General features: G+C 42.1%; 1 protein-coding gene across 1 annotated transcript; it reads left to right on the top strand.

The window, feature by feature from the left end:
• Positions 1-293: 293 nt before the first annotated feature.
• Positions 294-13625, top strand: LOC311003054 (cilia- and flagella-associated protein 337; the record flags this gene model as incomplete). Its single annotated transcript, XM_083994734.1, has 19 exons — positions 294-364; positions 1570-1816; positions 1941-2087; positions 2718-2840; positions 2930-3101; positions 3189-3235; positions 3313-3465; positions 3651-3839; positions 4506-4697; positions 4816-5289; positions 5412-5558; positions 7373-7557; positions 8431-8570; positions 9301-9449; positions 9530-9741; positions 11932-12071; positions 12665-12717; positions 13011-13122; positions 13551-13625. 18 exons carry the CDS (start codon positions 294-296, stop codon positions 13083-13085), a joined length of 2916 nt encoding a protein of 971 aa, XP_083850860.1. The 3' UTR covers positions 13086-13122; positions 13551-13625.
• Between the last annotated feature and the right edge of the window lie 1369 nt (positions 13626-14994).

Raw genomic sequence — 14994 nt, 5'->3', positions numbered from 1 at the left:
ACGTTTTGCTTGAATAAATTGGCTTTGCATGAAAAGACGTGAGTAAGGGGTGGAAACAAAGACTCTGCATGTTTTGACTCAGAGCACAGTGATGATCTCAGACCGGCCCCTGCACAGTTAAGGGGAACTTGCGGCTGCTGCATCTTCGCTCGTCAGTGGGCTGTGGAGCTGAAGAAAGGAAAACAGACTGTGGATTTAATGTGGGCTGAACATTCAACAGAAAAATATGGAGCAGTATTTGGTGTTTGGAAGTTTTAAAGAGGCGCTCACACAGTGAAGCTCACTTTATCAATATGGATACCTTAAGAAACAACAAAAACCCATGGGTGCTGTATGAGACAGAGGTGCCACACAGCAGGTTATGGTGAGTTTCCTATTCTTTATTATCAAATATGTAATCATGATAGATGGATTTTAATCTAACGTATGCAATGTTACTGCATACAAGAGCCTGTTTTTAATGCATGCACCTTAATAGTAGAAATTCCTTGTAAAAAAAGAAAAAAGAAAGAAAAAAAAGTGTTGCTTCCATGCTCAATCCATCTATCAATTCTTAAATCAAACTACTCAATTGTAGCAACTTATTAAGTCGTAAATAAAAGGCCATAGATGAAGTTATACATTAGCGTTACAGTCTGTACCTTGGACTTTTTTATTCACATATTTTCTCCACTAACACTCTGGAAACTGCATCATCCATCCTCCCCTCACAGCCTCCCCACAAACTAATTAAGCCTTTTAAAACCCCTTTTCAGCGACAAACTACATTTTTATTACTTAATTATTTTATGGTTCCATTGATTGATTGTGAGAAATGCGTATGATGTTAAGGACCACTCATGCGTGTCCTGATGGACCTGTGCAGGGGTTCACAATGCTGAGACATTGTGACTCATTGTTTAAGTCTGTAGTCTCCCAGAGCAACAGGGCCACACAGGAGCTGCTGCCGCTGAGGAACACTTTGATCTTTTGAACACATCCCCCAAACCAAACGCATTCTCCCATCACATCCTCCCCACTTGCACAGCCTTCACCAAGACCAAGTTAAGACCCCTCCTTGAATTTACTAATAATCCTTCTACTTTGCATGTCTCTCAAAAAAATATTCACTAAAGGAAAGTTCCTAAGGTGATGTTAAACTTTTGCATGGATCAGTAGTGTGTCCCAGTTCTGCCACTTGGGAGCGCTGCCTTCTTTCTAGAGCAAGCCTCTCATCACAGACTGAGACAGCCGAAACTCACAAAGACTAAAATAAGTGCGAATACGCCAAATTGTCCTTGACTGATCTTTGGCTTCAGATCACATCTGTCCTCCATGCAGACACATATACCGTCTTACTTACTCCTTAATGCTTATATAGTATATTGCATGTTTTGATTCAGCTGTCAACACAGTTTCAATCCACCTGAGGAGCAGACTTTGTGACTGTTAAGTACAAGCAAAACTAAATGTGCCTCCAAACTGAATAGAAACTCTCTAGACCTCCGGGAGTGTTATCCACCTTGCAAAAATATTTTAGTCCAATTTCAGCACAAATCAACATCATCCTTTATCTGATCCTTTCTTCAGTGATCCAGCCTGTGGAGTCAGTCCTGCCGAGAAGCTGAGCCCTGAGCACCTGCAACTCCTGAGAAATGCATTTACCTCTCTAAAAACCAGAGTGCAGATACATGAACAGAGGCCTGGTGGAAGGAGCAGAAACAATAGAGGAGAAAATGGGGAGCGTGGAATGAAGTTGGAAGAGTTCCGGGAGGTTTTGAGGTCGGTGATTGGTCCAGATATCGAGGACACGTGGGTTGAAAGATTTTTCAGTGAGGTAAATAGAAATTCAAAGCTACAATGTGACCAAAAGGATTAAAAGAAATGATTGCATATCATCAGCATACATAATGGCCGCTTGGTCATGAAGGCACTGACTTCTTAAACCTTTTTACATCTAGGTAGATATCACTTGTACAGGACAGGTGAGGTGGCAGCAGTTGTGTTCATACCTGTTTCTGGAGTACACTGAAAGAGAGCGAGCCTCCATCCCCACAGCTGCTCTCCTGGACACCAAGCCTCAGATCAGACACTGCTCTCACAACAAGGTAGGAATTTAACAATCTAACTCTGGAAATTGAGAAACTGGTTGTTCCAATATTTAACAAATGAATGATATGGGCATATGGGCAATATGAAGATGATAATATTATTCAGCTATTATTCTAAGTCAGTGTTTTTCAACCTTAGGGTCGGGACCCCACGTGGGGTCGCCTGGAATTCAAATGGGGTCGCCTGAAATGCCTAGTAATTGAAAAAATAAATTACTGATAAAAACATTTTTTTAAACTAATTATTACTCTTTTTAAAATTATGATTAAAAACACCACACACAATCTTAAACAACTGTATTCTATACTTTCACTTTCTCGAATATAAATCGAGTTCAAATAAAATGCAGCATATAAAAATATCTGAGCCTGCACATCTTGATTGATGGCCATAATCATGTGACTGCACGTGATTGCGGGGTCGCCAGAAATTTGTGATGTCAAAATGGGGTCACAAGCCAAAAAAGGTTGGGAACTGACTGTTCTAAGTGATACCAAAATAGGTGCAAAGCATCTTGATCAGAAGACTACAAAACACTATAAAAGTTTCCTGTATCAGTTTACTTATAGTACTTCTTTATTTCCTTTATTGACCTTTTTTTATTAATTATATTTACTCATATGCAGCGGGAGCCTACAGTGCGCCTACTGACTGTTTCCAATCCACCTCCACTGCGCTACATAAGTGTCAGCAAGGGAGGTCAGATCACTGTCTGGAACAGCAGCCTACACATCCTCAAAACTGTCGGGGTGAGTGACATCATGGTGTAACTTTTACATCCACAATGGAAAGTCAGCAGCACTCAACGAGCACAAACTTTTTTGCATTTACTTCTCAGCTCTCTGGAGACCCGATGGAGGAAGTGGCCAACACGAGGAGGTTCAGAGGCTGGACCACTGATGCGGTGTATATGGGCAACGTCCACAAGGTTGCCATAGCTACCGACTGCAGGGACTTGCACTTTCTCAATGTCTCCACGGCTGGTGTATTCGAAGAGGTCCACCTTTTTGGTATACTAGATTGCTAAGATGTATTTGTTGCTCACTAATGAACATGAATTACTGGTGTTAATCCTTGTGTGTCATTATCGCTCCAAGGGTTTCGTAGCATCCCCACTGCTCTTTGTTACTGGCATGATATCCAGGTACAATCACTTTTTCTTTTGAGATGTTGAGTTCAATGGATTCACTTTGAAAGCAAATAAATTATCACTTAAATTGTGATTTCCCATCCAAGCGCCCAGACAATCCCCCTCTGCTGGTACTGGGGGATGAAAAGGGAGGAGTCCACCTGATGTGGTTTTTGAAGCCCTCCAAAGGTCTTTTTAAAAATCCCTCCAAGCAACCAAACGTCCCACACAGGATCTTTTTCCCAGTAAGCTTCACCCATCTCATTTCTCTTATCTCTATTTAATTACTGAACCCAGTATCTGTTTTTTGCAGATAAATGTTTCTTGCAGGTACCAAGCAGAAACCCTGGAAGTAGAGAGACAGCAATCGATTACTTGCCAATTTTAAAACCAACACGTTCCTTCTTTCTCTTACCCATCTTGACAACAGGACCTAGGTGAACACAAACAAATGGTCTCCTACCGTCACATCCCCAACATCCACCAGGAACCAATCAACAGAGTGACGTTTGAGCCCAGCACCAATGTCATCATGACATCCTCAGAGAGTGACACCACCTCTGTGGTCTGTTTGAACGTATCACTAAAGAGGGAGCCGCACATCTGGAAAATCAATCAGGTATTGACATGATTAGCCTCACCAGGTTATGGATGAAAGCCCATTATGTGTTATGATTCTCTTTTGTGACTTTTCCTATGAATCAAAGCTTAGGGTAGTAAAGCGGTACGTGGGAGGATTATGTTTCTATGCATCTGCAGCATTTTTGTAGAATTTATTTTACAAATTGAATGAGAGAAGTCTAACTAATTTTAAAGTTATAAAGGTTGCAGAGACATGTGTCGGTCACAGTGCTCCGGTCTGGGTAACACTGACCCAACTGTGGGTGTCAAGCATTTAAGGTCCTAGAATTGCATATGCTATATTACATAACTAATTCATTAAATTACCCATGACCTGTCTTATCTAGAAGAACAAATATGAGATTTGAGTGAAGTTACTCATTTATAAAGTGTGCCCACACCCAGTCTGAGTGGCAGACAATGTCATAACATTATTTAAGTGGGTGGCTCACTTCCTGTTGTGTGCAATGGTTTTCATTTTATACTCCAATTAACTGTCTGGACATTTTAACAATAAAGCCACAGTGCTGTAAAGCAAAGAGACCAGCTAACTTAATTTGTGTTAAGAGAAGTATCTGTGTTTTATGTTCCAAAGGGCATTAAACCGCAGTTGATTTGCATCTCTGTTTCTTTTTTGAACATTGCCCGTTTTTTTCTCTTTCAGGGAGCCAAATGTTTTGACTACGATGCCTCTCTGCAGTTGTTGGTCACAGGCGGTTGTGACCGAGCAGTCAGACTGTGGACTCGATACGTAACCACGCGTCCTGTCGCTACACTGCCAGGTCACAAAGCTGCTATATTGGATGTTGCAATCTACCAACCTGTTGGTCAGATCTTTAGCTACTCCAGAGATGCTGTGAGTCTTAAAGATGAATCTTAGAAGACACTAAACTAGTGTCCTGAGTGTAGATGATTAAGTGCTGCAACAAACCCTAGTGACTGAAGTGTTGTTGTTTTTTGTTTTCTTTTGTCAGGAGCTGAGGGTTTGGGACATTTCCACACATCACTGTTTGAAAACCGTCCGCCTGCAGTTCCCATGTCTGGAGCCAGGTCGAATCCCAGAACATGGCAACTTTCCTTTCCTGTTGCTAAGCGCACCTCTTCCTGAAGACATGCAGTCTCATTTAGTGGTGGGATGCAAAGATTACCTGGCGCTGCTTAATCTGGCCGAAAGGAGGAGAGGAGGGGGCAGATGGTTGACAAGTGACAGAGGGGAGTTTGGTCCAAACCTTCATAGTGGTCCGGCCCTCTCCTGCGCTCTGTACAACCCCACCCTGAGACAGGTGGTGACTGGACACGCTAACTCATCGGTGACTCTGTGGGACGTGGAGACGGGTAGGAGGCAGCTTCAGATCTTTAACGCTCATGGAGAAGAAGAGCTCCTCTGCATGGCACTAGACTCCTCCCACAGAAGACTGATCACAGGGGCCGGCAATGGCACCATAAAGGTTTGGTTTCACTTGGTACCAAAAATCCACGACGCAGGAAGCTGCATGTATATTACACATCACGTATACTGTACTGTATGAGGTTTGAGGTGGTCAAAAAATGTTTGTCCCACTCCAAACAGGTGTGGAATCTACTAAACGGCCTCAACCTGCACAAGCTGGAGCCTGTCACCAACTCCGAGGTCACTAGTTTGACCTGTCTCCATGACAAGCTGCTGGCTGTGGGATGGAGCCAGCGGATAATTCAGTATGACATCGCAGCAGCCAAGGTAATATTAAGCTGTTTTAAATTGATACTTTCACATAAGGTGTAATTTTCTCCATGAGTAATTGAACACCAGACTAAAAATCAGCATGTCACTGCAATTTCTGGTTTCCACACCCACTGATGATGTCACAGGCGTATACCTGTGCATAATTGCAGAAAGGCGAGAGGTTAAACCACCGGAGATGAGTAAAACAAGATTATCAGAGAGGGTTATATTATAATTATTTATTATTTTATTCTTATATCTTTTATTCTTTGTAATTGACAGACAATAGGCAGGCAAATAACTTAAGTAAAACATCAAAGGAACTATGAGAATCTTTTGCAAATAAGGAAAATATATGTTTTTAGCCAGTGTTTTACACCAAAACACATCATGAATATCTATAGGCTATCGTAAATGTTCTGAATGAACATCCCTTACCACCATACATATCACACAAATTCAGTGTCATTTGGACAACAAAATGAAATAGATAAAAATTTTAAAAATGCCAGAAATCTTACATTTTATGTGCAAAACACCCATGTCTGTTGGATCAATTCAGGGGAAAACTGTTTGGCTGAACAGGAAGTCATTTGTCATGTTTCTGTCAGTTTTAGTCATTTGTTTGGGGAAAAAAAGATGAATAATAGTGTAACTACAGTGAGCACTGACACGTAATCACAGTGGTAAATGCATTATAGAAGCTTTTGATTGACAGGTGAAATGCAGCATGAAGAATCACTGATGGCAAAAAAAAAACCTATATAAATATACAAAAAAAGAAGAATACAACAACAACCCCAACAAAAAGCGTGCCCAACCAGTGTCCCAACCTTCAGACAATTTGCTTTGCCACAACTTCTTCCCCAGATGTTGAATGCAGGATGATGAGTCCCACACAAACAGCTGTCACTATGGCGACTAATCTGATACAGACTTTGCCCCAAATTAGTTTCAGAAAATATTTCCTGCAATAGTAGCGCAAAACTTATCCAATTAAATCCATTAAATTCATGGTTAGGGCTGTCATATCTTTAAATCATAATTCTTGTGTTTGTATTGGAGGTTACATTAACAAAAAGATACAGACACAGATACAAACCCACATCCACCAGGACATTTATACACAGGTCATGAGAAATAAAGATGTAAGTATTGCCAGTCCCGGTAAAGGTGCCAGTATAAACACCAGCGTGAACTGCAATGTGAGACAAAAGTCTGGGTGTGCAGACGTGCTTATTTTCACACCTCAAATTCCTGTGTTACATTTTACCTCTCAACTCTTAACTTCCATCTGCTCTGCGGTTAAATTCATCCCTTAAAGACAATAGTAACGTTCAGTGTTTTATGCTTCTACAGCACATTTTTGATGCTGTTTTTTTCTCCAGTCTCAATGTTTCTCATTGTAAAGGCCCCTGCGTCAGTAGAGACCAGAAAACACTGGATGTAAGCCCAAAACAACAGGTAGGGAATGACCTGATATCAGCACAAGACATAAAGTGGGAATACATTTACACATGGACATCTGTGCCGTGCAGAACATCTGCACCAGTGTTTGTATGAGGTCTAGCATGCTTTTAGATCAGCAGTTCTAAGGAGCTGGTGACAACATTGTAGCCCAGAGGTGTAAACACAATCAGTAAACCACAGACTGAAATTGAGCTGCTCTCCACAACACAGCACAAACAGTTCTATGTTGCTTTCAACAGTCTGGGAAGTGATGTGCAAATATTTTGACAATTACAACCAGTAACCAAACCTTTCTTGTGTCACAAGCACAAAACTGGTGATATAAAAGCTCATCACTGCCTGTAAATGTTTCCCTATAGGACTTGTATGTGAGAGCAGACATGTCATGGAAGTCGGGTGGTGTCCATAAGTCGGACATCCTGTGTGTGTGTCAGTGTTCTGCTCTGGGGGTGGTTGCCACGGCGAGCCATGATGGAGAGGTCATCGTCTGGAGGCTGGAGACACAGGGGCCGCTGCTCCACCTACAGAGAGAGAGGCAGACAGGGTGAGGCCATGTGTGTGTTTGTTGTCTTGCTGGTATCTCTAAACTCTCTGCATCTCACTCGCTGGTCTTGACATGATACAAACTGACATTTCTGAGTCACTGTCATTCCATGGTTTATTTTTATCTATTTCTATGTATATTTTTTATATTTCATTAATGATCCTCATATATCTCAAGTGAGATTTGGCATCTCATTAGTAAATCACAGCAGGCTTCATTGATTACACTACAAAAAGTACAGATAACTACAGATAAACAAATGAAGACTCATTTCTAGTTCTGCATTGAAGACATTTCTACTTATATTATCATAAAAGCTATAAGATGTCAGAAAACAGGATAAATGCACATCATTATCTTATAGCCCATGATCATGTTATCAAATTTCTTGATTTTTTATATGACAAACAGATATTCCAACTTACAGTAACATTACATGAATGAAAGAAAAATAAATTTAGAAGACGGCCAAGGGAGATATTCTGTATTCTTTCTTGAGAAAAACTGATTTAAACAATCAAGCAATCAATGAAGGTACTGATTATGTAAATTGACCAAAAGTTCTAAGAAAACAATACATATTGAAGAATAATCATCATAAAATCTGTCCAAACTAGAATGGTAATGGACACTTTTGTTTTCATGAGCCATAATTTAAAAAATATATGACTGGGTTGTTATTTCAATGTGCAAAGGTTAACTCATTCCAATTCCTGGCACCACTTAAGTTAAGGAAACTGTGTCCATTTTGGTATTGAACCTTGGCAGCTCAAGCTTTAATCTGGTTGTCATCATCTTCTCGTCAAGAGAAGTGCATTTTTAGTGGGAACCAACTTCACATACATTGTTTTGATGTGTTTTGTGTGACTCCAGAGCTGCGCTCCCCGTGGACAGCCTTTTGTTCCTGCAGCATCGAGCTGGCAACAGAAAGCTGAGGAACAGAGGCGTCCTGGTGTCCTCGCAGGCTGGCTGTCTGTCCTTCTGGAGCATCTCTGGACCGACGTACACTTACGGTGATTAAGACGCTGACTGTATAGTTGCAAGGGGGACTGGATGCAAGACAAGAATTACATAAATTCAAAATAGATCTCTGACAGTATGAGGAGCTGGAGGCACTAAACTGTACAAGCAGTTGACAAGCAGCCGTCACTTTTAATGATCCTCCGGTAAGATGGATTTACACTCAGCCAGAGCAGTGACAGTTAGACTGAACTGTCGACTTGGACATAGTTGTGGGTTGCCAGGAATGGCAGCCCACAACTATGTCTCTTTCCAGATCCCATCTGTGTTTAGTGGTGTAGGATTCATGCACTGTGACCGCTGTGTATGTGTATGAGTGTGCACAAGCGTATGTGTGTGTGTATGAGTTATCCAGAGTGCATTTGTGTGTGTGCATAGGTCTGTGTATGTGTCTATGCATTTTTTCAAGCAGAGAGGAATTTGAAATGTGACATAACAGGGAGGCGAGCGTCATAACAGAAAGCATTAAAAGGCAGCAATTTGTCTCAGAAGCACATTTGTTATTTTACATCAAAAACGGTATTCTTGAAATTGGCACAAAATCTAAATATAAATAGTTTTGCTCGCATGCAACTCGAGTGAACCAACTATACTCTGTGAACCGTCTCCTGCTTATATAAACCTACAGGAGCCTGTTGCTAAAACAAAGCTGGTTTTAGACTTTATTTGACTTCCTTATTGGAAAGTGCACTCTCACAATTCAGATTCTTCTCCTCATCCCAGGTCACTTTTATGCCCCAGAGCAGCCAGGTGCGCGTGTGCTAAGCCTGAGCTCAGATCAGTCTAAAAACACCATCCTGGTGTCTGGAGACACAACAGGCTGGCTTCAGATCTGGGACATGTCTCAATATGCACTGGACGTCCAACACAAGGTGAGCTGGTGTCCAGGAGAAAAAGAATGCATAATGTAATGTATACTCCCGTGTACTTTACGTATTCTCTTTCTACACAGCCAGATTGTGCACGGCCCGCTCCGCTGCAGTGTTGGAGGGCACATGAGAGAGGGTTAGTGAGTGTGGAAGTCCTCGAGGTGGCCGATGGACTCTTCGTCCTCACAGCCTCAGCTGACGGTTCTGCTGGGCTGTGGACAAAGGACGGAGACCACGTGGGATCTTTTGGACAGAAGGTGATGTGGAATATTACCGATGCAGCTGCATACCAGAGGTGAGTTTATGAGTATATATCAAATCACTGGAAGAATGAAAGCTATTCAGAGGGAGCTTGGAATCAGCCGTAATTTGAGTAGCCATCACAAGTTCATTCATGAACAAATTCACATAAAAAGAGAAATAAAAGTGGACAAAAATGTCACTTATTTTCTTAAATGATAAACTCCCTGTACACTGAGGGTTAACAGTTCCACCCTGTGTTGTTGAGTGGCTTGCTAACTCCTCCGTAGTTGGAGCATCCTGACCATGGACGCAGTAAATGCTAAATATGACTGCACACACGCTGCTGTGAAGTACATTCGATCATACAGTCCAGACTCAACATTAGTATTTGATCATTTACCTCTGCCAACCCTGGTGGGTTGTACCTGGCGTATCAAGACTGTCGGTACGAGAACAAGCCCAAACAAGTTTGTTGTTTACCACAGTGAGACTTAAATATGCGCCAAATCGAATATAGAGAATGTTGTGTAGAGAAACACATCATCCAAAAGAAACTTCCCTCGTTGTTTCCACAGCCGTTTCAGTCTTTAATAGAAACCTCAGTTTGGTTAAAGATCATAAACTCTGGCTCAGCGTGGGCCTTTGCAGTGTGCGCCACTGTATTTCTGTTACATGTTAGGTAACATGGGCCATAAAGGGGAGAGCTGTTCAAAGTAATTTAATTTTAGAGGACAAGAAAGTGCAGGCTGGGTATATGAAACGCACAGAGGAGCAGAATCATTACATCATTTAAAGTTATGCTTTTAACTCTTGTCAAGACCTGCTGCTGAAAGCTCCTTCTTCTGGCCGCTAAATGAAGGATGATTGTATTGAAGTTTAAATGACTGGTCATGGTGATTTAGTGGGTATGCGTGTGTTAAAGGGAAAGAGAGAGAACGAATGAGTTAGTGTCTATAAGTCAGTTTTATTGTTTGCATCAACTTTGCTCTGCTCATTGTCCTCCCAGCTGTCTGTCACTGTCTCTGTGGCTTCTGATTGGTCAACCACCCACAGAGAGATTGACAGCATTTCATTGCCTTTGTTCTTTAGTTTCCAAAAAATAAGAAAAGACACATGTGATTATTATTATAATTATTTTTATTTTATTTTCAATGCTTTGCTCAGTCAGTCTAGGTTTTTCTTTTAAGGAGCTCTCACTGTTTGCAGGTAGAAGAGGCTGGTGACACATTATTCAGTGCACCAATCAGGATTTAGTAATATTTAAAACTGGCATCAAATAGGGAGTTTTTCCCACTGTATCTCTTAATAAATAAAACTCCCAGATGTTTTTGATTCTCTCCTATTTATTTTATTTGTCAATGAATTCCATGTGCGTATAATTACACAAGGCATCTTCACAAGATGTTGTGTATCAGCTTGCACATACCGATGTAATATTAAGGTCTGGCAGAGGGTCAACAATAACTCCACAATAACAAGGGCAGGAAACTTGATTGCACAGATGTTGTAAACATGAGTTTATGACAGTTCAGCTGGAGAAAACCACAACCCTGATTATTCTCAGGTGAACCAGGAAATTAGGATGTAAACGAAACGTCTGCTTAAGTTTTTGCAAGTTTGGCTGACAGCGCTTAATGTTTCTGTGATCATCTGACAACTTGTGTTTCATGTCCCATCAAGCTGTTTATAGAGAAACACTCTCAGATCAAAGCCATTATCTGAGCAGAGTTAAACCTACTGATAGTGGGACCAAAACCATGAGAATGATCGTCCTTAAACATTTTGTAGCCAAATTTTACCTTGTAAAACCATTGAGATGTTTATTTAATGTGGAAATCCTCTGTGGAATTGTATTAAATGTACATCCATGAAGAAAAAATTGTACTGTCACTTTTCATTTACCTAATAAAGCAGTCCTAAGGTCCACACACACAGATAGAGGGAGAAAGAGAGCGAGAGAAGAAGCATGTAGAGTCCTCAAGTGGCGGCCAACTTCACCACAGAGATGGAGAGTAGCTACAGTTCTGGTTTGAATCAAATCTGGCAACAAACACGCTCGCAGAAATCAGACTCTGTGACAAAACATCGTCCAACAGAGATCACTGATCTGAGTCCTGTGTGGTTTCAGGACCTTGACAAGAGCCAAACTGGGAAAGCTCTATCTTAAATAAACAGCTTTGTGTTTGCACAAGTGGATTCCCTTCAGCAGAGAGTGATATCTTTTGGCTGTGACGACCCCCAGAGAGACGCAGAACAACCTGAGGGAAGATACAGAAGAGAGGGGGAGGACCGAAAGTGACGGAGCTGGACCCGACAAGGTCAAAGGTCAGGCACTTGGCCCCACCGAGAGTCAAACTTCACAGGAAGAATGCAGTTCTGCAGGTAACCTAACAGGTGTTACAGTTACTAACACACACTGATAGCCTCTCCATGACCCAGGCCTGCTCCCATTTGCTTCCATACAGACAATGTCCCTTTCAGTAATCACCACTTTTGTGAGGATCCATTGACATGCGTTAGAGTGTGCGTAGCTGCTGCTGCTGCTGAGATATCCATATAAATGGGTTAAATGTACAGGTCGGGATGGTCTTCCAAGCTAATTAAACCTGATACTGGGATTCAATCATGTCCAATTTCACCACATTATGAAGAGAAGAGTCAGAGCATTCTTCACATTCTCCTCCTCTGAAGTCTGGAGCTCAGCTTGGGAACATTTGGGCAATGTTCTGCTCCAGAGACGCAGGCCAGATTTTTCAAGTGCACAAATGCTCAAGGTTTGTGTGTGTGCGTGTGTGTGTCTGTGTATTTGTGTGTGTATCTGCAAGACATTTCCTTCACTTTCCTTTCACTGTCTGCCCGTTACTAAGAAAATGCCAAAATAAGCGATTAACTGTGCTTTCTCTGCAACCACACCCAGGCACACACACCGTACACACTCTAACTTACTTAATGTTGTCTCTTGTCATCCACCTCAGCTCCATCCACCAGACCATTAGAGAATGACCAGGAGCAGCCTCAGCAGCCCATGGTAACCTGGCTGCAAACACACAATCAGCTGCTAATGAGTGTGAACACTGTAGATGCTGAAACCATCCCCATGTACGTTTGTCATATTCTCATCTCAGCTGTCTTCTCTCCAACTCTCCATGAATGCCCATCCATCCATCCATCCATCCATCCATCCATCCATCCATCCATCCATCCATCCATCCATCCATCCATCCATCCATCCATCCATCCATCCATCCATCCATCCATCCATCCATCCATCCATCCATCCATCCATCCATCCATCCATCCATCCATCCATCCATCCATCAGTATCTGTGTGAGGACGTAGCTTCATGTTGCCAGAGGAGACGTCTGTTTGATGACTGTCGCCACAGCAACTGTTGATTGGCTCAGTTCACCTCGTCAGACTCTGGTCCTGCAGGTGAGTTTGTCTTCATTGTTGAATCCCTTCTTATTTTCAGTAAACAGAGAAATGCACCGTGCTGTAAATGAGCCTTCAGGATTTGTAACAACTAACCCTAAAACTGACCGATGTCAAACTTTGCAGAATTTACCCTTAAATTTGTTATATTTTCTATTTGACCACTCAAGGACTCTTATTAGAGTTATATTCCATCTTTTCAGCCTTTAAATGATTTACCATTATTCTGAGTATTCTGACAGATCATTGGATTACATTTATTTTGCTGTTATATGTTTCCCATGAGTTACACTTGGACTGAAAACCAGCTGTTGTTATGGCTGTGTGGACTGCAAACTTGCTTACTCACAGATATCCACTGCCTGGAGTGAGAGCTTAAAAAAATTGATCATCTACTTAGCAGCTTTGTCTACTTGTCTATGATCCAGGTAAAGCATGATTGGTATATGCAGTCTTCCAACGGTGCTGTACCAGCTGCCCCATCACCTGTCTCCCTGATGGCCCAGAGGATCCAGCAGCTGAGGAGAGTGAGCTGGAGACAGAGGACAGTGCACTCCACCTCTTCTGCATTGGACCTGGATACTGAACCACTGTGGATGGCTGCCCTGATGCTGCCAGATGATCCAGGGGTTTGCACTGGCACCGGGCCTCGGGCTCTGGTGTAGAGCTCCACACCAAGTCCAGCTGGAGGACTTTAGTCCAAATCTGACTGTTTGTTCAGCTCAAAGCAGCGCCGAGTGACAATCACCATCTGTATTAACCACTGAGATTTGCCAGCTGTGGCAGTGGTCTACCTGTGATTGGCCTCGCTGTGTGAGCAAGGCTAAGCATCTCCTCTGACAGAACTCTGGAGAGAAGTGTGAGAGAGGAGATGTATAACAACACTGAGATGTTACTTAAAACCAGAAATACACTGCTGCTGTGATGACTCATTCTCCTGAATAATCAATAAACTTAATTTTATCAGCTCCACACCACTACACATTTGTCTTACTGCTACTCTCTAGCTAGTCCTGAACAGAACAGATTTATTTTCTAAGTGTTATGTCAACCCTCTATAGCAGGAGTGTTTATTGTCGTTGGTGGTATTCTAGGCTTTTTCGATGTCCAGTAGTGGCCACCATAAAAAACACTGGTCAGCACATGAGGCAAAAAAAGGCCTGATCAATTTTGGAGGAATTTGACAGCGTAGTTCCACTTCCTTTAATCCCGGTGCTGTGGCTGCAGCGCTCCAAGGTCAGGCCAACTTTCTCCAAAAAACAAGAAAAAAAGAAACGTGATTGAAGAGAAGGGATAATGAGAGAGGGATAGAAAAGGGAGGAGCTTCTATTTTAGATCCATCTAATGATAAAAACATGATTTCTTTCAGTTGAGCACGTATTTCCCACTGTTCTTTTTTCTTGTTTCGTCTTAACTGCTGAAAATGTCTCTCTTGACCTCTCCCTGTTGAGACCTGACGGGCTTCTCTGTCCTTCTCCCAGCTGTGACCATGTCCTTTTATACTGTGTGCTGTGCTGCCACACTGTTCATTTGTGGCCTAGACATGGAAGAGGCTTTTCCTGGAGCTACCAATTCATGTTTACTGACCGCTGAGAGGTCAGAGAGGAAGTTAAAAAGACTTCCAATCAAGTCCTCTGACTGCTTCACAGGTTTTCTGAGAGAAGAATGTCAGAAATGCCTCGATAATACTTCTCCGTAAATTATAACATATTTCTACTGAAATGTTTTCTGAACCTGAGGCTAAAAGTCTTTTCTTCTTTCATTAACTTTTCTTCCACTTCTTTCAAGAGGTGCCGCCAATGTGGATTTACCCACAATTTAGGCTACCCATAATCCTCCAGTTGTGGACTGGCGACGTGCAACTGGGCACAT

This window comes from Trachurus trachurus, assembly GCF_905171665.1.
Source record: "Trachurus trachurus genome assembly, chromosome: 19".
NCBI classification, from domain to species: Eukaryota; Metazoa; Chordata; class Actinopteri; order Carangiformes; family Carangidae; genus Trachurus; species Trachurus trachurus.
The sequence above is the reverse complement of the archived record's forward strand: the minus strand, read 5'-3'. Positions and strand labels throughout refer to the sequence as shown.